This window comes from Hippoglossus hippoglossus, chromosome 14 (assembly GCF_009819705.1).
Source record: "Hippoglossus hippoglossus isolate fHipHip1 chromosome 14, fHipHip1.pri, whole genome shotgun sequence".
Taxonomy (NCBI): domain Eukaryota; kingdom Metazoa; phylum Chordata; class Actinopteri; order Pleuronectiformes; family Pleuronectidae; genus Hippoglossus; species Hippoglossus hippoglossus.
In genome coordinates this window covers 5,100,775-5,126,265 of record NC_047164.1, presented here as the reverse complement: position 1 = coordinate 5,126,265, position 25,491 = coordinate 5,100,775, and the positions used below count along the sequence as shown (strand labels likewise).

At 43.2% G+C, this 25,491-nt stretch overlaps 1 protein-coding gene across 2 annotated transcripts in view; it reads left to right on the top strand.

Annotated features, from left to right (window-relative positions):
- Positions 1–25,491, top strand: part of LOC117774159 (T-lymphoma invasion and metastasis-inducing protein 1-like) — a 72,490-nt gene that overhangs the window by 23,305 nt on the left and 23,694 nt on the right. For both annotated transcript variants that reach the window (XM_034606351.1, XM_034606350.1), the window contains exons 2-11: positions 10,936–11,042; positions 12,573–13,222; positions 14,210–14,490; positions 15,727–15,999; positions 16,103–16,331; positions 17,102–17,274; positions 17,779–18,003; positions 19,625–19,810; positions 23,442–23,588; positions 23,922–23,996. In XM_034606351.1, the coding sequence (XP_034462242.1) occupies positions 12,580–13,222; positions 14,210–14,490; positions 15,727–15,999; positions 16,103–16,331; positions 17,102–17,274; positions 17,779–18,003; positions 19,625–19,810; positions 23,442–23,588; positions 23,922–23,996 (2,232 nt within the window). In that variant the 5' untranslated portion in view covers positions 10,936–11,042; positions 12,573–12,579. The remainder of the gene's footprint in view (positions 1–10,935; positions 11,043–12,572; positions 13,223–14,209; positions 14,491–15,726; positions 16,000–16,102; positions 16,332–17,101; positions 17,275–17,778; positions 18,004–19,624; positions 19,811–23,441; positions 23,589–23,921; positions 23,997–25,491) is intronic.

The window sequence follows — 25,491 nt, the reverse complement described above, 5'->3', positions numbered from 1 at the left end:
TGCTGCCTGATGTTGATCACAGGTCATATGTTGATTTCTGTTTGCTGTAATTTTTTGGGCATTGCATGTTTCATTATGACAGACTTTAAGCATAAAGGGGAACAGAGAGCCGGGAAGAGAAGTAGCAAAGAGCTGCAAGTTGGCACCGTTTGCTGCAGAGAACTTAAGACTCTAAGAGCCGGTTCAAGCTACTGGGTGCCCCAGGTTGTTTGTTCATTTGACTATTGTGTCTATTATTACATACAGCAGATACATGAAAGACTATCTTCCTGAAAAATACAGTATCTAGACTCTGGTGTTCTCTACTACAGCTGAAGCTTTCACCAACACAGAAACATTTTTGGGACTTTTTTCTTATAATTTGACTCAAGCAGAGAAAAGCAGATTGATGATGATAATAATAATTTTCAAAATCATTATTAGTCTCAGTCCTTATCTCCGGTTATTTAGTCTTAATCTCTTTGGTCAACTGACCAACTGTGTGTTACGATCACTGAAGCAGTTCATTGTGGTTGTAATTTGCAGAACAATGATGGAACATTCTGGGCGTAGGTCGTCTCCCATTCTCTGAATCCGTCACACATGACTGTGAATGAGGATGTGTGTGAGCGTATGATACAGAAATGAAGAAGTGAGTAAAGGGAGGGTCATTTTTTGTGGTAAACAGCTGACCAAAAATATGATTTCTTGAAAAGTACAAGAGAGAATAGTTTTTTTATGCTTCTTAATATGGTATCTACAGTCAAATGTTTGTTTACCAGAGTGTGGAGACCTGACCCGAGCCCATGGGGACCTAATGTGACCTGACGGGCCGGGGACAGAAAAACATTTAAAAAATGATAATTAAGTTTGAGTCAGGTTGTTCACGTTGGCTGGGCTGATTTTTCACAAAGCACATGTCAATCAGTGACAGAGCAACACAAACTCTAAACTATATTGTGTTCGGGTTGATGCTTCTCAGGCTCGTGTCGGGTCTTTGGTCTGTATTTTCTCAGAAATGTGTCCCTCTCTATTCTGTACCCCAGGCTGACTCTGTATTGTCTGGATCCTCTGTTGTTGGCCTGACACTCAGAGACAGTGATCTGCTGTTTGTCCGTCACATTCTTGCTGAACATTTCTTACCCCCCCCCCCCATCCCTCACTGCACTATTGTTTCCTGTTCCTTCTTCAAGGGTGCACTTTGTCTGCAAGCGCCGCTGTTGACTCAGGTGCAGGGATGCACTAAGATAACTTCCCCTTCTCCTCCCTCCCCTCCCCCCTTTTCTCCCTCCTGTCCTCCTCTGCCTCTAACACCTTTATTAACATTACCTGCTCCCTCCTCTCTGTCAGATTTATACTGTTATGGATTGTGTCTCTCTACTCCTCATCCTTTAATCTCTTTTCTCTACCTCCCTCTCCCATGGCACCCTCCTCTCCACTTTCTCTCCTTACCTGTCCTTGTGCGGTCACACTTAATCCTTTTCTCCGGCTCCCTGGTTGTACTACAAAGGTTCTGCGGGGGCCTCAGCAGTTTTCTTAATTAATAAAGTGATAAGAGTTTGTGTCTTATGAAACTGCCTTTGCAATACTCTAACAAGGTGATTAAAATCAGGGTGAGCTAATATCTGCACGTTGCACGGTTGCAGTATTTAAATTTGAATCATCGTAGTTTGTGCAGGTGCCATTAAATTATATTTTTGAAATTAGTTCATGAATTTTACTCTTTAATTTATATTTCATGCAAACCTCGATTATTGGGAAAACAGTTATTTTTATATATAGCAGCTGTGGCTTAGGGGGTAGAGCGAGTCATCCACAAACCAAAAGGTCGGGGGTACGATCCTCTTCTCCTCATTCAGAGAACGTAACTCAACCCAAAATGATCCAACGTCTGCGTGTATATCGGAGCTATATGTGTATATATTGAATAGCTGTTTGTGTGAATGAGACTTGTATGTGCTTTACGTGATTGATACGATTAGCAAAGTGCTAAATGAATACAGTACATTTAGCATAAAACATCTGTAAACATCTAAATCAATCTGGAAAATCCTCCTCATGTTTGTGTTCCTCTATATAGAGCAATAAGAAGGCCAACAGTTTTTTATCAATTAGTGCAAACACTATGTAGTAAGGCCCAATAGCAAACAGCAATTTCTCCTGAAAATCCAGCTGTAACTTCTTCAGTATCTCTCTCCACGCGGTCGTACTCGGTCATATCATTAATAACAACAATTCCAGCCTGTTCACACCCGACACAACATCCGTCTCCATCAGCCCCTCAGGACCTATCAGCACCACTCCGCCTCTTTACCTCTCATGTCTCCTTCCACCCCAGCACACATCATTTGTCTGTCTACCTGTGGCCCCGCACTCGATTCCACCCGCTCTAACAACCTCTCATCCCCCTTTCAGCACCATCATCAGACCCTCTCGCCGCTCTCATCCCACCCCTCTTCCCCCTGTCTCAACCTCCCACCTTAATCAGTCTACCTTTGCCTAAACCCCTCTTATCCCTCTCTTTCGCCCACCCATACGCCCTGTTATTTTGCTTTCTCTCCAGTCTGCACAGAGAGAAATAGGAAGCACTAACCCATCCTGCCAATTTGGCCTCATTCACACCTGTCTGTGTTTGTCTGAGGGTGTCTGAATGTGTCGTGATGCCAGAGTTTAACCGGTATGAATTTCTGAAGATGATATTTGATGCCATGATTAAGTATTTTCCCTGTTTGGCAGGAAAGAATGGAAACTACTGAAATGGACTTTCAATCATACTCTTAGTTTACCTCTGTTCGTTTGTTTGTTTCTAAGCAAGATTACGCAAAGAACAGATTACTGCATTTAAGGGAAGGATACAGTATGGGTCAGGAAAGAAGCCATTAAATAATAGTGCAGATCCGGATAAGGGGACTATCAGGCTTTGGTGGAAGTACGCGCTCTACTGAGTGACATTTTAGTTCTTAAAGTTTCCATTGTGTAACCCCCCGAAATCTTAGACCCTTAACAACCCATAATAGTTAAGTTAGGGAATAATGGAGGAAGTCCCTTTTGCAAGATGCTACAAAAAGCCTTTGTCCTACTTTATAATTTCAGGATTATAAGCAGCAGTGTGTAAATTATTGCTGAAAGGAATTTATCTCATATTTTTGAAACAGAATAACAGCACCTTGCACACATCACAGAAGAAGAAACAAGAATCCTTGTGTTTAAGTGGTAAACACAATAGAAGAAACAAAAACACTTTGTCTTCCTTGTTGTTCTTGCTCCTTATTTTGAACTGAGCTAAAATACCAAAGGAGTCTCTATGATGTATCGATCCTTCGATAGGATGATTGATGGACATGCTCAGAGGGAAAAAACGCTGGTATTGGCTATGGATGAGACAAACTGGAGGATTTCTGCTCTCTCATAAAATTGTTGCATGCCATTGCCCACCAGTTGTTTCAAGAAATTTAAATGTGTTGCCACGTCCGCACAGCGCTCTCCTTCTTTCTTAAAACGTCTTTCTCTATCTTATTCCCTCACTCACAGACGGTCCTCCCCGCGGCTGCGTCTTGGGCCGCAGGGTTTCTACGGTTACCAGCCGAATCTGGAGCACAGTCAGTGTCTCGTCCCACTCCTCCTGAATAATTAAACACTTTTTTTTTCTTCTTCTTTTTTACTGCCTCGCACATATTGGCAACCGCAAATCAACACATCAATATTCAGCTGATTGGTTTTGACGAGTTGTCGGTGCAATCACTGCTTCATCAGGACGAGCGAGTGTTGATTGAGGCTGAGCAAAGCAGGGAGTTGATTTATTAACACAACAGAAAGTAAGTGATAGTTTAACATTTTTCATTCATAGTTGTACTGTATCAACAAGAGGGTTTCAAGTGGCATAGTAACGTACAACAGTACCTCCTGATTTCCTCCTTTATCTCAGAACAAGTGGGAGAAGAGAGTAAATATTATAATATAATAAAAATGTATCTTGGGGCCAGGCATAAGAAAACAAACAGAAGAAGACTTTTTTAATATTTAGCATTTTTAGAACTAGTGCCGTGTTCGTTCAGTCTGGAATGGGCTGTTTGTTGTGGTCTGTGGTGATGCTGGTTGAGGTTTTCTTTCTGAAACTGTAACCTGCAGTGATTGAGCCGCGGCAGGTAAAAGACCTGCTGCAGGACTCAGAATCTGTCCAGCTGCTAAACAAAGAGCTGTTCACCTGTTCATTCCAATTTCAGTGAAGCTCAACTCAGGACACTGAACCCCAAAGTGGAGAATCAGTTGCCGTTATCGTGAACGTCACTTATGTTGAGCTGCTACAGAGCACCAAATTCATTACTGCACCTCCTTGGGCCTTTAACAATACACCTTCCAAGTGAGAAGTCGATAAGATAAACGGTTCTCGAGATATTAGAGCTACAGACAGAGATTTCTGGAATAATTAGATCACATTGAAAGTGAACTTGAACAAAATAAAGAATTTTTCTTTTTTGCCCAAGAAGAATAAAGCCGGAAAGCTGATAATAAACTGGACATTTCTAGAATCAAGATTAAAGTTGAACTTTTAAGAATACGTCATGCTAGAGCAACAAATTGCCTTATAGGTGAATTGGTGAGCTTGTACTTCAGAATGGTGAGAAGTAAATTCTTTCTCCTTTAGCACATAGACACAGTGAGTTATTCAGATTCCCCTCTGGCAGCTCACATAGCTGCTCACTTCTCTAACTGGATTTGATGAACCAGAGGAGTTGAGTTAATTCTCAACATTTTGACATAATTCACAGAATAGTATTTCGTGTTTATTCTTGACATTTCAACGTTATTCTTTCAATACTAAAAGAAAAATGCCTGACCCTAATACTCCTCCTCATAATAGGAGATTTGAATCTTCGGGATCTCCTTTCTTTGAATTCATACATGGATTCGACGATTGCTGGAGTTGCACTCGGCGACTCAGAGCGCAGCGTCAGAAGCTGCACGCGCTCATTGACTCTCATGGGCCTTTCACTCAATGGTGGACTAGTGGTAGGAGGATTTTACTTCAAAATATGGTAATCCCTGACAGCAGCGTGCTGCAGAGACACTCGGCTGAAATCTGAGTTAAGGAGCGTACAGCGTAAGCCCCTGGAAATATGGAGCAGCGTATTTAATGAGGTTAGTGACACTTGAGGAGTAAAATGGAGTGAACTGGTTGTCACTGGGTTTTTTTTTACGTGATGCTCAGATGCCACAGTGACCCCAAATTCTAAATTCCTTTACAGTACGACCTTTTGCAGATGATGCTGCACTCTTTACTCCTGCTTTTAAGCTTATCTTTTATTTATTTATTGTGATTTTGTTGCTCTCTGGCACATTTGGTACTGTTAGAGACGATATCATTGTCACCACAATGATAACTATTGACTCTTTTTTTTCTAATATTGCTGTTAGTAAATTCATCACAAATTAATAACGATCATCTCCTCTTTCCTCGCTCTCTGCTTTGTTCTGTCATTTCTTTTTGCTTTGTCCCTCTTCTGAAAGCGTTCTTCAGGAAGGAATTAGAATTTGTCTCTCACCACTTAAGAAAGATAAAAAAAATTGTTTGACTTAAGCAGCAGCCGGGACTTGTGCTCGCAGGCTCACTGTGTGTGTGTGTGTGTGTGTGTGTGTGTGTGTGTGTGTGTGTGTGTGTGTGTGTGTGTGTGTGTGTGTGTGTGTGTGTGTGTGTGTGTGTGTGTGTGTGTGTGTGTGTGTGGAGCAGAGAGAAGGGGGAGGTGGCACGTGTCTTGTCAGATCCCGAAAGGATGAATAAGAAGCTAATCTCCCTCTTCCAGGGAATTCTACCAGTGATGTCTGAGACAGTCCCGTCTCAGAGGGACTGAGCGAGTGCAGTGGAGTGTGCTCCCCTATCTCTACAATGGGATGATTTTAGAGCACACCTCACTGTTATCTCAGCATTAGATAGATATATGTGAACAATACACACACACTTAGGTGTGCACTTACTGACATGTGCCAAGGATAAGTCCCTTATCCTCCTGCGTGTGGACCACTGAGCCTTCCTGCACCTCGTCCTGATTCCCATGGTATTCACCGTGTGTTTTTTAAAATCTTTTGAAGCGGCTTTGCAACGAGGGAGCTGCAGTGTTCGTGCATGCATGTTTGCGGGTGTGTAGTCAGTGTGAGATTGTGAGGCGTGCGGAGACTTGCTGATAAAACCTTCTCCAGGATTCCCATGGTAGTCTATTTTGACTTGTGAGGAATGAAGTCTTTCCCATTCAGAAATTCCTTTGTCTGCCCCCCCCAGAGAGAACGACTTCACTCCCTTGCCTATTGGGGGGGGGGGGGGGGGGGGGGGGGGGGGGGGGGGGGGGGGGGGGGGGTACAGTACAGTACAGTATGTAAGAGCTGCGGGAAGAAGGCCTGAGGGAAGGGTGAGTCCTGCTTCATGGATTTTGTGGCACAGTTGGTGGGGGGGTGGGTGGGGGGGTCGTGGGTCGTGGTTCAAGAGTGCGGAAGAAAGGTCAGGGAGGTCGGTGTAAGGCTGAGAGCTGATCTGGTTACAGCCGCGTCTAGACTGGTCGCTTCTGTTTCTACCCTCAGTGTCTCTTTGCGGTCGGGTTATTTTCTGTCAATCACTCATTGGGAAGTCAGGAAGGACATAGAGGAGAAACACAGCACGAAGCACTATTATTTAAATAATTAAAGGCTACAAGTAACCTCACAATAGTTTATTGTCAGATCTAAAGAGACGATACAAGCGTCCAGGCTTTAGGGCGAAGCCTCCCATCATCTAGTTGTTATAATCTGATCTAAGACACCATATTTATTCCATTTTAAACGGGCGTGGGACTCTTTGAGGATGTTAATGTGTGACACAAAGTGACTGTCGGCTACAAGCTGAGGAACTGAATAAAATCCTCGACTAAGAGCTAAATTTAATTTTAACAGCAAAACCTCGAGGCTGAAACAACACTTTCATTCCTCGGGGATGGGAAACCACGTCATCCTTATCCATATTTATGGGTGGAGTCTTGTTCACATGATTTTTTAGCTGCACCAAAGACTCAATGTGCCGCTGTCTGTTTGTCAGCAGGATTACGCAAGAAACTACTGAATGTATTTTCATGAAACTTGGTAGAAGGATGGGACTTGAGCCCAGAAAAAACCTGTCAAGACAAAGGAGCATATTTAGGAAACTGATGTATATGAGTGTGTGCATTTTGGTGCAGCTTGATTGAATTTAAGGGGCCTGCTTGTCCTTGGTGCTGTACTAAATTTCATCCTAGTTGTTCTTTAAAACAGCCATTTCAAAATATAGCCACACAAATCAAGATGAATTATTCAAAGCCATATCTTATTGATGACGGGTTATTGTCTTTTGGGAATGACGGGTATTTAACAGTAGTGCTTAGCGATTTCATAATCTTAAGTCAGTGTCTGGTCTCAGCAGCAGTTTCAGGAAGTGCCGCAGACTATGACAGGCTGAGAAAAGAAAAGAAAGCAATGAGACAGGTTCTGTTTGGCACAATCCGCGGTACAGTGTCGTACAGTCGTGCATATTCACGTCATGCGAGGTTTCAGTCTGCAGAGCTGAGCCGTGTGTCATGTTGGGTGGAGCGGTGAGACAGGTGCAGAGATGAAAAGATTGGCGGTGGCGATGGAGAAGGGGGGGGGGGGGGGGGTGTAGCAGGGTGTTCCCGTTCTGACAGGCCTTTGGTATTTTTCCAAAGAGTATGAGAGCATGTGTGTGTGAGTCAGAAAACCTGCTCGTATTTCTCTGGGGATTGTGCAGGTGTGCGTAACTGGAATCACATCTGCCCTTATACCGCTGTGCTGGAATGCAGCTACCTGCCTGTGTGTGTTTTCATGTGTTAGGTGATAGACGTGAGAGCCTATAGTTGTTGAGCATCTTTGAACGCAACTGTGGCAATGTGAGTCTTAGAGCTCTAGTCTGACAGCGTCATAAAGTGACACTTCCAGAGACAAAGCTCAGCCTCGTATTCTTGGAATATGATAGATTTTGAATCTATTTGAATAGAGAAAGTCTGAGTTTTATGGTTAGTGATAAGTTCAGTAAAAATACGGTTAAAAATACAACCACAATGTGTTTTCTAGAAAGATATTTTTAGAGTTGTTCCTCCTCTCAGTGTGTGTCTGTCTGTGTGTGTGTGTGTGTGTGTGTGTGGTGATAATGCTATGGCTGCTGTTGTCTAGGCCATTGTGTTAATACACTCTGTCAGTGTGTTAATATACTGCAAGAATGAGAGCGGGAATGAGAGACTGAGCGAAAGAGCGCGAATAATTATGTTTCCCCCCTTTTGTCTCGACTCCCTCAATTAAGCCTGAAGAGCGGCAGCCAGAGCACATGTCTACTTATCCACTTAAAGCTCAGAAACAATAGGACCCCCCAATGTCTCTCTATCTCGCTACCTCTCTCTCGTTCTCAGTTTTTTATCTCCTCCTCCCTGTCTCTCTCACTCTTCCATATCAAACTTCCATTCATAGCCCAGCCGCCCAATATGTTTTCTGTTTTCGTCCTTTCTCCCCTCTCTTGTCTGCACGAACCTCAGTGTGTTCCGCCGAGGGCCTCGCCTCACCTCTCAGCTCTACGTGGGTTTTACGAAGTGCAACCCCCTCCCCTCCTCCTCTCCTCATTACCCCCCCTCTCTCCATCTTCCCGTGCCTTGCTGCAGGGCACGGGAAGAGGTAAAACGAAGAGACTAAACATTTTAGACTGTACACTGCCGGGGGAGAGGCAGCGGTTGGATTTCCCTTGTGTTGTGTCAGGCAGAATTATTCTGTTTGTTTAGCTTGTGTGTGTGTGTATATGTGTGTGTTTTTAGATCCTCTGCACTGAACTCACAACCAGATATATAGATGAATCATATGGCTCAGAAACAGCGATGCACGGTTCATGCAACCTGCCGCTCTCACTACTTAATAACCAATATTTAATTAATACGCTTAATTATTAACAAAGTAAACTGATGCCAGATTTAAAAGGGAGATAGGCCTGACTCCAAATCAAATATCCAGCACCTGCCGAGCATTATGTGAGGAGGCTAATGTGTGTGTTGTGTTTGGGGGGTGGGTGTTCAGCATGTGGGCTGAGATAAATCTCATCAGGCAGAATGGAGGATGGATGAGAAATAAAGATCGAAGCAGTAGGAAGAGGAGGAAGAGGAGGAAGAGGAGAAGTATCAGGGTCAAGTTTAGCTTATGTAACTGTTTCCCACAGCAGGGGTGAAATGTGCTGCAGTGGCTAAGTTTGAATACACACAAACACAAACACACTCACTCTCACACGCACACAATCGCATGTGCAATGTCAGAGCTGACCTCGGAAAAAATGTGCTGTTTATGGTTTCCATGCATTTATATTTTCAGCGCTTTCTCTTGTTGTTATTTCTACTCGTCCTCATCTGAACTCTCATGTCTATAAACATATTAACAGTGTTTTCTGATTATTATCAATAATAATGTAACTGAGTGCTCTGAGTTCTTATAATTAACAGGACAAGGCCTGGTCAAGTACATCAGGAACAGCTTTACGGACACTTAACATCTACTCAAACAGAGCATCAGGCATTAAACACAACAATGGATGCTGTAGTCAGTCAGATGGGTCAAAATAACATTATAATCATAACAAACACTAGCACTTCAGATCCTAGGGAACAAAGTGATTATGCTCTTAAGAAAAGTGACGTCAGATGTTAAACCAGATGTGAAATATTGAAACAGGCCAACATCTACTTTACAACAGATAAAGACAGGTTATGTGTTTAACCCCCATGTCCGACGGTTTACCACGAAACTTGGTAAGGATCTGGATCAGGGTGCAGATCCTGGAATTTGACATTTTCACCAATTTCCTTGAGAATAATTCATGGATCTTCATTAAAAATATCTGCCATATCTAAGGAACTGAAAATAATAATAATAATTATTATATATTTTATATATTCAGCACCTTTCATTCATAAAATTCCGCTCAAGGTGCTTCACAATAAAATAAAACACATGAAATAAGATAGATCAATAAAAAATGTTAGCAATAGAACAAAGACTCAGGATAAAAACATAAAACTAGCAAAAGGTATAAAAAGATTTTTCTCTTTTTGTGTTTTTTTTTACATGTGAAAGTTTCTCTTGCATGGCTTTTCTGTTTTATTGAAACATCTGAAAAGTGTCTGCAGAAGCCAGTTTCCCAGCTCAACTGCTAAATACCTATCTTAGCCAAGTGAGAAGGATCACACATACAAATTAAAATTTTCTCTGCATGGTTGTGAACGGAAAATATGTGCAAATCTACACGCAAGCGAGGCATGCCAGCACTTGCATACCTTCACACTATACATAGCACATTATGGAAATCATGGTCTACTCTAAGCAGCTCAGGGCTGGTATTAGAGAAAATTAGGTCGTGTTGGCAAGGATCATTTAATTGAGTCTTAAGCAGAAAATCATACTCTGTGGCAGCTTTCATCTTCTGTCATTTCAAGGTGTGTGTGTGTGTGTGTGCACGTCTCTTTGTCTGCAAGGGAACAAGGGGTGTTTTCCCAAAATGTTTTGTGCACAAGCCTGTACACGTCTGCACCGTTTCTCGTTGCCAATGAGTTTCAGGGAGTAGTTCAAAGAAACTACGTTTTTTTGTGAGTTTTTGTTTTCTCCCGTTGGGCTCAGAAGATTTGTGTGCAGGTTTTGTGCATTTAAATATGTATTCATTGTTACTGACTTGGCCTCACTGCATTTTCTCAGCACCGTCACTGTCCGCATAATCCCTTACTCCCTTCCTCCCTCATCCCTTCTCTGGTGCCTCTCTTCACCTGCCTCATGTCATGCACCTGGCAGATGCGTTCGTTTCAGAAGTGCGTTCTCGTCTTCCGTCTCCTCCTCTGTGCCTGTTTGACACGTCGGGTCACTTTGAAGTTGTGAGAGCTCTGGACTGAAACACTTCCCTCCCTCTTTTCCTGTTCATCTCAGGGCGAACCGGCTCCACCGTTTGAGGATGTGTGGAGGGTCATGCGGTCGGTGAAAGACGACACCACAATGATGTGAGGATGCTGGTGATGCAGATGCTTTAACCACAGGTAGCCACAAAATAGCTGCTTTTATTTTGTCGTGCGTTGTACAATCCTACCAGTTTATTTGAATGTTTTATTTAGGTATGTATCATATTTTAATATAAATCTTGGATTTGTTTGTTTGGATTAAATCATTTGTGAAAACAGGTTTTTGTCTCGGAGAGGATTTTTCGCGGCCTCTCTGCAGGTTGACTCTACACTGAGAACCTGATGGTGTAGCTTTGATTTTGTGTGATTCACAGTCGAGCAAACAACCTGACAGCAGTTGACTCAGCAGCTCCGTGCGCTTATGTAACACACAGCATGAGGTGAAGCTGAGATAACTTAACGATCAACAAAATTCACTGCAGAGGCCACTGCATCCGTTGTTGCCTCAGCCAAGAGAATAAGTGTTCCTGAATGTCTAGATCCAAAAGTACAGAGAGCGACAAAGACTTTTAAATGACCTAAATTCGAATGCAACTTTTAAATGCGTGAGGAAAGAACAAAGTTGCTTTTTCAAGTTTTAAAAGTCCCTAAAAGCTGGGTGGGATTTTGATGCATTCTGAGTACTTAAATGGAACAAAACCACAAAACCTTTAGGGACCTTCTCTGAGATGTTAGTCGTGTTTATTCTCAAAACGAAAATTTTATTCTTTTTTTTGTCCCTGTGCTACATCGCCTGAGTGTGTTGTCTCAAGCAAATTCCCAATTGTCCAGGTCAGTTAAAGTAGCCACAAATAGACGAGGGAATTTCCACTTCAACTCTGGAAACCTGATCCCTCTCATTTGACAGCTCAGCCCTTACAAAGGACTCACAGAGATCCGGGATACCCTTGATACAGCACCATTAGTCAATGGGACATGAAGGTCAGTGATTTACCTGGTCATGATTTGAATCTCAAAGCCGACAGTAAAGATCAGTCTTTGTTCAGAGGGCAGGACAGTTCCTGAAAGGTTTTTGACAACCTGCAGTTTGGTTTGAAAGTTTTAAGAACAGGTCGTTAATTTCTGAGTAAGTAAAAACAAGCAAACTAAAAGACTTTTGATTTTCCAGTTCTTTTGCATGCTTTTCCACAAATTTTTTCTTTAACAAAACCTGCTTCACAGAATTATGTCAAATACACAATAGAGGTCTAAGAATCTGACTAATGCACAGATAATCATAATTTGATGGTACTACAGAATTATGAAACTTTTGATACCCACCTGTAAAGAGCCCCAAACCGCAATATTTTTTGGTTTGCATTCTCTTGCAATATTTTGCATTACCTCACAACACCTTGCAGTTGAATAGTGTTTGAACTAAAGAATCATCTGATGGATTACATTAAGGGAGTATCTGCCTTGGAATGAGCTTGATGAACTTCATAAGCAGAAATGTAGGTCACACTCTAAATCACAGATGTGGCACAAGACAAGTTATAAAACAACTAAGTCACTGTTTTACAAACTTAAAACAAGTAATCATGCTCTAGATTTATAATAATGATTTATGATGATAAGAACATTTTTTGATGTCTATGTTTCACAGAAACCTCTTTTTTTTATCTGCAGTTGAATCATGGGAAACGCGGAGAGTCAGAATGGGGACAGTGGTTTCTGTGGCGATGCGACGGGACCACTCTCCCGTAAGCACACGTCCCGCTCACTCCGTCTCTCCAGCAAGCAGCCGATCACCCGCCGCTCCCGAATCTCCTCTTCAGTGAAGCAGGAGCACAGGAACTCTGAAGCTTCAACTCGCTCCTCCAGCACTCCCAGCATCCCACAGTCGTTAGCGGAGAACGGACTGGAACCTTTCAACGCCACAGATGAGTTCGGAGAGTTTGGCATCAACCCTCACTGGACGCAGCGCGTTGCCATGACAATGAGGCCGGAGTCCTATCAGCAAGATGACGACCCGCTGGCCACACCGACTCCTGAAACCTCAGAGGCGGACACCGTTGCTCAGGATGGGGGAGAGGACTCCATGGGAGAGGGGGAGGGAGACGCTGCCGGAGAGGAGAGGTACCTCCAGCGGATGACCGAGGGCCCCAGAGAGGGAGGCAGTTTTAAAAAGAAGCGCTCGAAGTCTGCGGACATGTGGAGAGAAGACAGCCTGGAGTTCTCTATGTCTGACATGAGCCAGGAGCACCTGACCAGCACTGAGGAGATCATAGATGGAGGAGAAGAGGAGGAGGAGGAGCAGTTCACACGCCCCAATGCAGGTGAGGATGGTAAACACAAAAACTATTTGTAACACACAAAGATAAATCAATCCATTATCTATACAGCTTATCCTTTGAGGGTTGGGGAGCTGGAGCCAATCACAGCTGACATTGGGCGAGAGGTGGGGTTCAGTCTGGACGTATCACAGGGCCAATATATGGAAACTAACAACCTAACCCCAATGTGCATGTCTTTGCACTGTGGGGGGAAGCGAGAGTATTTGGAGAAAACTCACACAGACAAGGGGAGAACATGCAAGCTCCTCACAGAAAGACCCCAACTGAACCGGGATTCAAACAAATAACCTTCTTATACTTATTGGAATGCTACATAATTAATCCCCAATTTTTTTTCTTGTGTTCAATCAGAAGCATATCCGTTGTTATTGTCAACACCAGTGCAAACTCTGCATATATTTCCATGGAGTCTTATAACTGGCATGTTATATTTCCAGCTTTAAACCAATACAGTAGATACTGAGGTATTTTTACTCAGTATATTATTTTCAAAAAGCATCACTGTAGCTGCACAAGAGAGGAACGACTGATGGTTTGATAAAGTGATGGTTTGATTCACTTTACAGATGAGGGGGGGAGGGAGGTGAAAGAAATCACAGAGAGCCACTGAGTGCAGGAAAGAAATCATCTGAGAAAGTCACGTCTACTGATTGAAGGTTATCTGCCGTCCATCAGTTGCAGTTGATGATGGGTTTGTTAGTGTAGCTGGTGCTGTGCAGGAGCTGCAGCGGCTCAGCATCACAGCAGGAGGTAGAGCTGGTACGTTATCTGCTGAAGGTCTGAGTGCTGCCCCAGGTGGTCGGTGGGTAATGTATGGGCTTGGTACCCACATACACACACATAGAAGGACACACACACATATGGTGAAGGGTAAATTACCCATCAAATGTGTAACATAAACAGTAATCAGGATGCACAACCCTCAAAATACACACACTGCCCTGCATTAACCACCTGTGTACATTTCAGGCTCCGCTGAGAGAGCATCGTCTCTGGACCATCTGTGCAGCCAGCAGAGTCCTGGCCTCAGGGGGCAGAGGAGCCGCTACCCTAAAAACCGGAGAGAGGCTGATTGTGGCGGAGATGGAGAGGAGGGGTTGATGTCTCCGACCGAGGAGGATCTTGGCGGCTATGGAGCGTTCACGCTTCCTTGCCGACGGTCCCACTGCCTGTCTGAGGGCTTGGGAGGCCTCGGCATTCCGGCGGCACCGTGCCCTGCTTTCCAGGGACGCCGTGCACAAACTACCCAGGTTGGATCGCGTTTCATTAACTTTTAAATGAATATACAAAGCAAATGAATACAAAATCAGGTTACAAGTCTTTTCCTTCTGTCTCCCTCCTGAAACATAGACCCGTACATGTAGAGAGAGGACCTTGTTTACCAGTAGTATCCAGAAAGTTCAGGCAGTTCACAGGCATGAAAGAGGACACCAGTCAATCCAATTAACATTTTGTTGACAACAGACATTTCCTGTGTGTGCTCATACTCTGCAGTTGTGTGTGTGTTCCTCTTCGTGTATTTTCATAGTGGGAAATTAAAGAAGTCAGATACAAAGTCACTGCGGGGCTACTTGTCTGACGATGGCCTGGTTTCTCCATTCCCCCTCCAGGAATGAAAGCAATAAAGCATGATATCTTCCCTTCCTCATTCACCAGCCACTCACACACTGTAAATACGCACAGACAGGGACACTTGGATCATAATTTACAGGCTTATCTTACAAAAGCAGACTCACTCAAAGGGTAAAAGAGAAAGACGCTGTGATGTCGCACCAATAACCCAGTTAATACGGGATTCAATGGACACAAACAAAACCACATCAGGAGAATTAAGAATTATAAAATGCTTTCAATAATTTCCATGTGTCATGGTTGAAAAAAAAAAAAAAAAGTTGGTAAATAAAGAAGGAAGTGTGGAAATGGGAAACCAGGCTTTTGTTTCAACTCATTCCCAGAACCTCCAAGCGCCCTTGGATAGCGGTGCACCCTAAGTGCTCATTATAAATTCATCTAGCCAGGCTGAGGGGGATGTTAGACGGGATATAAATAGATCGACAACACGGCAAAAACAAAGAGAAAAAAGAACAGAAGGAGGCTGTGTTTGGTGAAGGAAAAGTGTGAAAGCACAGAAAACCCTGCAGCTCGAAGTGGAAAGTCTCCATGTTGAAGAAATGCACGACGAAATATGTGCACAAACACACACTAACGCAGCCAAAGACACACATATACAAACATAGACCCAGAGACCCTGTGTGTAGCATGACCTGTCAGGTTGATTCTTGCAACTGGAGTGAAATGACCTCTTGCATTATGACCTCTCCTTTAGACTGACATGATTGGTCATTCATGCAGTGCTCACTATAGATTACTGTTACGTTTATGTGTAGTTTCACCGGTGCACTTGCATATTTTTCTATCCAGACACATCAGTTTCGGTACACACATTAATAAACCATGAGTAAACCTGTTGTATTTTTGGCCGACAGGACATCTCTGCTATTTTGGGTGAAGGAAGCGAGTATGGCGACAGTGGCATCGATGGCGTCACCATGGAGATAGACGGGGACGGAGAGCTGGTGTCACGGCGCTGTAAAGCCATGTCGGCCTCCTTCTCAGTGTACTCGGCTACCGAGAGCAGCGTCTTCAACGGCAGCGACAGCGGAAGCAGCAGCGCCGGAGGAGGAGAGGGAAGAGGTGGCGAAGGAGGAAGGGGAGGAGTGTACGAGAATTTCCGGAAGGAGCTGGACAATCAAGCCTGGGTTAGTTACTTTTTCTATGTGTGTGTATGTGCATTTTTTTTCCTTCAAAATATAGTTAAGTATGTTTCTAATCCCTTCATCTTGCTATGACCCCCACCATCAGATGCCGGGTCGGGACTGCCTGGAGGAGGCTGGGTCGGCTGTGAGTGATGAGCAGAGCAGCAGCACCCTCAGCAGCGCGTATCCATCGGACGCTCTGATTGGCTGTGCACAAGGCACGGTCAGGAAGGCAGGAGCTCTGGCCGTGAAGAACTTCCTGGTTCATAAGAAAAACAAGAAGGTGGAACCTGCAACGAGGCGCAAGTGGAAACACTACTGGGTTTCTCTGAAAGGTGATGCATAGACAACGATAGTTTTCAATGGAGAGTTGACAGAAAGTTTTGAGCAGCAGGTTTCCATCCAGATCCAGATTCAAATAGGACAATGTGATTACAAGATGTTGAGCACATCAGGCCCTGACGCCATCGGAACCCTCGTCATGACCTCTTAAAATCTTCTCCATGCCCTTAAATGCTCCTGCATCCAAAACCAAACCAATCGAACATTTCGTTACCGATATCTTTTAGTCTCTAACAGATCCGAGTATTTGATGAGAAAACATATTATTTTTGCCAAAATCCTGCATCTGTAATGTTGCCTTCAGATAAACATGGTAACCTGGCCTGTTTAATCTCTCACTCCCTCTATCCTGTTAGACTGGAATCACATCACATCTTAACACGCTATGTGCCCTTGGTTGTCGCCTCTGCTCTCACCCTTTCTCGTGTGGCCTCACATTGCTTCTCCTCGGCCTCGTCTCAATTTAATTTTACGGCGGCGGCCGTATCTAATCCAATCTCGTACTCTCAAAATGCAGATGCAGCATTTGCAGCTGCATTCCTCCGGCCCCTCTAAACATAAATACATTTAATGTTTTCCCACTATTCCTCCTGAACTCATGTTACATGTTAGCATCAATAAAGGCCCATAATTGTATTTTTATTTTGTTGTTTGTAAATTTGCGTAAGCCTTGTTTTGCCAATTGGTTTCAATAAAAAAAAAGGAATAAATTAATTAAACAAAATTTCTTTCCCCTCCATTTCTATTTTCTGTGGTCTTCAAGGCTGCACCCTTTTCCTGTACGACTCAGACGGCCGCTCGGGTATCGACCATAACAGCGTTCCCAAACACTCGCTGTGGGTGGAGAACAGCATCGTACAGGCCGTACCGGAACATCCGAAGAAAAATTTCGTCTTCTGCCTCAGCAACTCAGTGGGGGATGCATTCCTCTTCCAGGTGAGAGAGACACTGGTATTTAAAACATGCCTGTGACATAACAGTTGTGTTCCTTTTAAATCAGAGGTGCTCAAACTCATGGTTACGGCTCAAACAACAGAGTCTCGTAAACCATTTCGCAATAATTTCTCCTCAGGGACTTGTGTGTGTGTGCGTGCGTGCGTGCGTGTGCGTGCGCGTGCGCGTGCGCGTGTGCGTGCGCGACATTTAGCCATGTGGGAGATAAGCCAGTCCTGTGTCCATGTGTTTGTTTCATGTGTGACATGTTTAAAGGCCACACTGTCAAGCTCTGACAGTGATCCGCCACTGGGACCATTGTGTAATATTAAAATGTGTCTAATTATATTCATGGCATCTGTCCACGGTGACATTCAGTCAAAGAAACATAAGATAAATGATAAAATGATGATGAGATTAGAGGGTAATGTTGTGATTTCAATTCTTTTAGGTGTCAAGTTTCCTAATTTCCTTCCCTCTTCCCTTTTCTCCCCCTTCCCTTGTCAGACGTCCGGCCAGACGGAGCTGGAGAACTGGATCACGGCGATCCATTCCGCGTGCGCCGCCGCTCTCGCTCGGCAGCATCACAGGGAGGACACGGTGCGACTGCTGCGCACCGAGGTCCGCAAGCTGGAGCAGAAGATCGACATGGACGAGAAGATGAAGAAGATGGGAGACATGCAGCTGTCCACCGTCACAGATGGCAAGAAGAGGAAGACCATACTGGAGCAGGTATGGAGATCTGAGTTATGTGTCAAGAACTAGTCAAATACATAAAGTTGTTGGTTCAGGATGAAAAACAAAGAAATGCCCACCACACACAACAGGAAGTTATCAAAAGACACATGTGCTGCTGATATAAACCAGGTTTGTGATGTGTTCAGCACTACCACTGGAGGTCTTTAGCTTCCACACGACTTAAGAGAAACCCCCTCAGGGTCTTTACAGATGCTCATCTCTGTACCTTTGAACTGCACTAATGCTCTCACACGCTGAAAACTCTGCAATAAATCATCTTTACTGTGTGGCGTCATCCAGACAAAATGTTCCTAGGGAGCACTCGCAACGACAGATGTTTTCAGATTTTCCCGACTGGTGCTCATTTGCAACCACATGCAAGTGCAGAATGCAGAATATTCACAACACATGTCGGACCACACATGTGATGCACACACCAGCAGGCAGGTGAACCTGAAGTCTTTTTCGCTAATTTGTTCATATTTAGTTGCTGTATGGAAACACATCAAAGCTGTTCCAAGATCAGGTTTGTTCACTTTCAGCAGAACATTGCGTGTGGCTTTATTCTCTAACTCAATGCATGTCTGGAGTTGCTGCTGAATGTTAAAGCAACATTGCATTAACGGATGAAGAATGTGCTCGCCGACAATAGGCCTCCCTGTGTGAACCTCTTTACCTTTGTGTGGGGGATTTGGATGACAGTCAAGTTTGAGGAGCAAAAATCCATATCACATAAAAACCTTCAACCTGAGGCTTCTATTACTGACAGCGATATTCTGATATTAACCCGATTAAGATAATAGTCTGAATAAAACACTTCCACATAAGCATTATTTTCTGATTACCTTGATTTGAATAAGATCAGTAGAGCACCTTCCTCCGCCAAGGCCCAGTCGTCCCTCTATGAAACCTCATGTAGATTCACTAGATCCGGATTTTTATTCAGCTCTGCCCTAAATTACACACACTGATAGATATCACTTCTCGAACTATGCCTGATATTTAGTTGTTGTGTAATGTTGCAGACAAACAAACAAATGCAGATGAAAACATAACCTCCTTGGTGTAGGTAATAAAAAACGTGTATACATCTCAATCATGTGTATCATAACTACGACCAACGATTGGAGTTATTGCAACTCTGAGTGACGTCTTGTAAGAGTTATCTTAGGACATTTATTATCTGGGACCAGATGTCAACACAAAATGAGTTCACATGAGAAGACAGCTCAAAACCAGTGACCAGAAACCAGTGCAAATTCAATCTAGGTTGTGTTGCATGGTGAGTGTTCCTGTGTTCCGCCTCCCACGGTCCACCCTGTGATACATTGCACATAGCACAACAGGTCGGCGACTGGTGGGGGCTGTGTTGGTGAGTAATACCTCTCCACAGGGGCTTCAGCACTCCCACATCATCCTCCAACAAACGGCCGAATCACCGTGTAACACAGTGATCTTTTATGCATATATTTTTAAAAACCCTTTTCTTCTCTCTTGTGGTTTTCATCTCTGGCCTTCCCAGGGATAAATGTGGATCTAATCAGCAAAGTTTGCTCATGTTACATAACCACGAATCCATCCCTCTCACTGTGTTTCACACGTCTCCCTCCGTCAGATCTTCTTGTGGGAGCAGAACTTGGAGCGGTTTCACATGGATCTGTTCCGCTGCCGCTGCTACCTGGCCAGTCTGCAGGGCGGCGAGCCCCCCAACCCCAAACGCCTGCTGGGCTTCGTGTCACGTCCCACCAAGCTGGCCATGGGACGCCTGGGCATCTTCTCCGTATCTTCCTTCCATGCGCTGGTACGAATTCCCGTACATCCACTTCCATTCATGCACACACTTTAACTCATTCCACAACTTGCTGCCATTATATTCTTAAACCTTATCAAAGCTCCTTAATCTGAAACTCAAACTCTGCCTCACGGGTCTCTACATGCTGCAGTAGGAATTGCGTGAGAGGTTCACAATTGCCCACTCTCAGTACAAGCCCAGCTTGGAGAGTGGGTGTGTTTATCTGGGTGTTGGAGAGAGCGACTTGTCACTGACACCTACTGAAATCAGGGATTTCTGCATGCCTGACAAATGTGCAAACTACCACACACCGTATGTAGCCTTAAGTTAAAACAATTATATTTGGACATGCATGCAGAAATAAAAGGAAAGGGAATGCACAACAGCCACATATCAGCTTTGAAATCATGTAGAGCTGGAGAGCATTGATCAATAGGTTTTATGTTGGATATCACGCTAGAATCTGCCCACCCCAAAAAAATCCCCAACTACAGACGAGCCAGAGTCGACTCAAGTTTGGTTCTCTGATGACAGTCAGGAGTGTTTCAAGGGACTTTGGGGCCCTTGGAAAAGGGGACATGGGGGTAATCTCAAAATTGTACATATAGTGCAAACCATGCATACACATGAGTTCATTGTTGTTGCTGTGGATGAATATAAGCTGCCATTCTTGGGAGGGCCTCTCTCAGCTCAGGGCCCCAGGTAACTGTTGCAACGCCCCTGAAGTCAGTCTGAATTAGTGAGCTACCTGTGCAGCTTTAGGCTACAGAAACATTTGTTGACAGCTTAAATTACTAACTAATCGTATACCTTTTGTTCATATTGACACAGGTTGCATATTTGGGCCTTTTCCTCTGCAGCCCTCAGTTGCTTCACACTTTGCACTGACTATGGAAATAGTCAGATTCAGTAGAGCAAATGGAAAACACTCAAGCTGCATGAATTGGCATTGCTGCAAAACCACAACAGAAACGATTCTGTCTCTTTGCTGCATTCTTTCCGTGGTTTGACTGGGTTGTAAACCTTCGTATTTAAATTTTACTCTCTGCATTTTGAACGACTAAAACACTGTTGTCTGTCCTTCACGACTCCCAACAGAAAAAATTAAGTTCAAATTCAATGATATGACAATTCTAACTCCAGCACTGACCTCAAGCTAACCCTGCAAATATAATCCAGATCAAAACAGCCATTTAATAAAATAAAAACCTAACAAAACTGTCTTGCACTCGTCTTTTCACTCTATCCTTACATGGACTTTTAACATCTCAAGGTATCCTATGTACACAATGTACACATTTAACTATATGCACCTGCAGACAGTGTCCTCACATTGCAACATTCACAACATTCCCCTCGAGAAATAACAAGAAAATGACAACAAGGCATTCTGGACATTTGCTCTCTGCGCATGTCGTAACCTCGAGGTCTCTACAGATGTACAGGATGACACAAGCGCTGATGGAATGATCTATACGCTGACGTGTATCATGTGAGCGCGCACCCTCTGCCAAGCAACAACCGGGAAGGGCAGAGTGGAGACAAGCAGGTGGAAACAGTATCTCTGTGGTCCAGCTTCACAGGCAACAAGCCGGTTGCAGCAAACACACACAATCACACATCATAACATCACAGTGTGGTTTTTTTTTTTTTCAGAGATTGGTGGATCAATAAAAACTCTGTTAGGAATCTGCCATCCCTGAGGCACTTTCCCACAAACAGGCTTAACACTCTCTCTGCTCTGTTGGCCTCCCCCACCCTTACCCTTTCCTTCTGCTGCCTACACCTGCACTTCCTTTGTCTGCGTCTGTCTCATTCAGACTCTTTCTCCTTATCGGCCATATTTTCCTTCCCACTAGTCTTTCTTCACTATTTCCTCCTCTTTTTCTCAACCTATATCTGTTATTCCCTCCTGTCTTCCCTCTATAATAACTAGCATGTCCCTTTATCACCCACATTTTAGATTTTATTATTGAATTCAACAATACTTAAATAACTGAGCAGATTTTGGAGCACATTTTAGCCACATGTAAACTGCTATATTCAGATTTAAAAAGTAGCACTGAGTACCAAGACCCAACAGTCACTTTGAATTCAATCAATCTGCGCAAGATTCCACACACTCGTAAATATCAGCCTTCTACATATATCACTCAATATCAAAGAAAGAAATAAAGAAATCTCTGGATTCATCCCTTTGTCCTGATCCACGAAATAATTTAATAGGTTCTTTTTTGGCCCATTTCCCATTCTTCCGCCAAGTTTCATGGAAATCTGTTCTATCTTTTTTTTTGCTTAATCCAGCTGACAAACAAACAAAGGTTGTTGAATGTAATGAACTAAATGACAATGAAACAGAGTAAAATTAAGAGCAGAACGTCATAATTATTTAATGAAAGTCTTGTTATAAGACTTGTTTTTTATGTTTTTCTTGCTTTACTTGCTTCAGTAATTCGGTCTATTTATCAGTGTTGTTATTATCTATGTCCAACAGAGACACTGTAGTGAAATAGGCAGTTAAATGTCCTCTTGCGTGCAGCTCGCATGAGACGAGTCTTGAAGACAACCTGACCTATTATGTTTGACGTGTGTGCGTCTCATGAAGCTAGTGAGAAGACCAATGAGCACACACAATTATATAATGTGCTCGCGTGCGTGTGCACATACATACCAGCATGTGCGTCACATTGTGTACGTGTGCACCATATAGTCAGTGAGTCAGAGCAGCTCATGGCCCAGTAGTTCAAAGTGAATTAACCCAGAAATGCCAGTAGTGGTTTTTCCGTTTGTGTTGCACTGTAGGTCAGTGGGGGGGGGTTGAGAGTTTGAAACTGTTCTAGATGTTCCAGTAGCAGATACTGACAATGTGTGATTTTATGTCTTGGTGTGTTTATACGCCTCCATGTGCATTTATGTCTGCATGCAAGAAGTGACTCATAGTGCATAGACTCAGCGTACTGCTGTCAGTGTACATATAGCATTTTTGTTATTTTATCATATTTTATCTCACTTGTCAATCACTATAACTTTTATTGTTAAGTGTCCCTGTATTTGCTTCTATGCATTTTATTTTATTAATTCATTTTAATCTTATTTTAATTTTTTGTGAATCTGCATTGTATGTAGGTGCTTGTATAAATAAATATTATTTGATCAGTAGTTTACCTTAAAAAAACTGAGTAAATGGAATTAGTATTAAATCTTAAAGGTAATAATAAAGAGATCAGCTAAGTAGCACTTGATTGCAATTAATCACATATTTAAGTATTTATACATTAAGCATATTTAATCAAATGTTAATCACTATAATGTCTCTTAATTACCTAATAGACAATGTAATTGACAACATGTGTAGTCAATGGCTCGCTGGACTCTGAACCTTTTGTAGTTTGCAGGTCATTGAAATAAATCAAAATGAATGAAATAAGTAAAGTTTATTTACAGATATGGATACGTGCATTGTAGGTGGATAAGGTTTTATTCTAACTAAAACAAGAAGTATTTTAATGTATCTATGAGCAGCATGAATTACTCATATACTATGAATGACTTAGCCTGCTCTATGAACAACTTTTATGTTGATTGTCCATAATTAAGGTTCCAATTAAATTCATGTTCTGTGTTATTATCACTGTCACAGGTGGCGGCTCGTACGGAGTGCAGCATCCGGAGGCGAAACCAGCCGATGCCCCGAACCTTCAGCAAACGTCGAAGCCGGTTCTCCTCCCTGTGGGGGCTGGACACCACCTCCAAGAGGAAGAGCAAGGGTCATCCCTCCATCAACCAGGTCAGCTCCATCGTACCACATCCAGGCTGCAAGAGTTTGCATAACGTAGTGTTTGAAGTAGTAAAACTTTACGATAGTGGCTTTAGATAGAAACTAAAAGCATGTGTCAAATAAATAAATACAAATGTAAATGTAGGAAGAGTTTAGAGACATAGCAAGTTGACCATAAATTATATTTAATGTAGATATTGATTTTATTAAGAATGCAGGAAATAAATATGTAATGCAGGTTTGAGAGTTGAATAAATGTTCAGTGTAAAGTTCCTTCTAGTTGTGAGTATGATACGTTTAGATGCAGCAGCGATGTTAAATGCTATATTTGTGCGGCTGCAGGTTTTCGTAGAGGGGGTGGAGTCCACGAAAAAACCCTTGGAGCGAATGTTTGAAGACTCCGTCAGTGAGAAATCTGTAAGTACTTAATTGTCTTTACTTAAAAATACAAGTGGACCATAGGAATCCACCTTGTCTTCTCTTTTGCATTCGTCAGACAAAACATTCTCCAGAAGATCTTTATTGTTTCTTTTCTTTCTAAAGACACTTACCATTTAATTAGTGTAACCACAAGTAGGCAAGAACTTCGCTTTCCATTATGTCCCTTGTCCGTCCTGCATCCAAACTAAGATGAATAATGACACTTCAGATACAAAGAATGTTTGTATCTCTACAGTTATTTTCTACCTAAGGCAAAGCACTAAGTTCCTCCTCCCTTTCTCAGTTTGGCATTCACTTCAGAGAACCAGGGCTCGTTCAGCTGCGGGCCGATTCCGTGTCATTGTTTTCCTTTCTCATCAGCCAACATAAAAATTACTGGGGCATCTGATGAACCTTTGTACTTGTATAATGGGTGATGGGCTACTTAAGCCCCCGAGGCCAGAAACAACGCTGGATTTTTCCACCTCTTTTGACTGAGCTGACATCCTTTCGGTGTTCTGGTTCCTCAGTTGGTCGGTTATCTTGGGGAGGAAGCACAAAAAAATCCCTGCACCCTTTCCAGATCAGCGAGCATTTCTTTGAGGTCATTTTTACAAGTTTTAATGTCTTCAGACGTCCACTTCTCTCCTCAGACACGAGCGAGAGGATGAACAACCCTTCTTTTCATTTTCTGCAGCTGTTTCTCCTCCTGCAACAGTCGTCGAATCAGTTGCTTCAGAAAACCTTTGCAGGAGTAACATGGGTGCGCGCTCTCTTTCTTCTTGCTACTGATGACTTGATTCTGACTGTATTCTCATTCTCGACCCTCAACACCATCTCCAGATCAGCGTTGACACATTCCCATTTTTTGTCTTCATTCGCTCCGGGCAATTCCGACTCTATCAGCATCATTGGCTGTATCGACCGGAGGGTTATTCCTGTCATCCAATCCTACTGAGACAAAATTGATCTGATATCTTCAGATCATTAGCTTTGTGATGCTTCAACAAATTATGCAGACGTTTGCTACCAGGGGACCGGACGGTTTCACACCATCTGTGCTCTCGCTGGTATCTGTTGTACACACTGCATTGTTCTGATGATTTCAAGTCTTCAGAAAGAAAACCAGATTATCTAAGGCCACCACAGGACTGTAGTTTTCCAGTCGTGCCTCATACCAGGCTTGGTAAATGATGAATTAATATGAACTGTGGGGGAAAATGTCCTATTACCCGTGGGCTGAGCAAGTACAAGCCAGGCAGCTCCATATTTAATGAGAACTGGTTGAAGGAAGCAGAGATGAGGGGGAGAGGGAATACAGGCCTGTGTCTGAACTCAGGAGATAGAAGCAAACTTAACTAGCGCTAACCCGACTCCGACTGTGGAAGCCCCCTGTGGCACCATGGGAGATTGATTTCCTTCCACCCACGCCCAACTTCAGCTGGCAGGGGTTACAGTAAAGAAATGCATTTTGTAGGAAGTGAACTCAGTT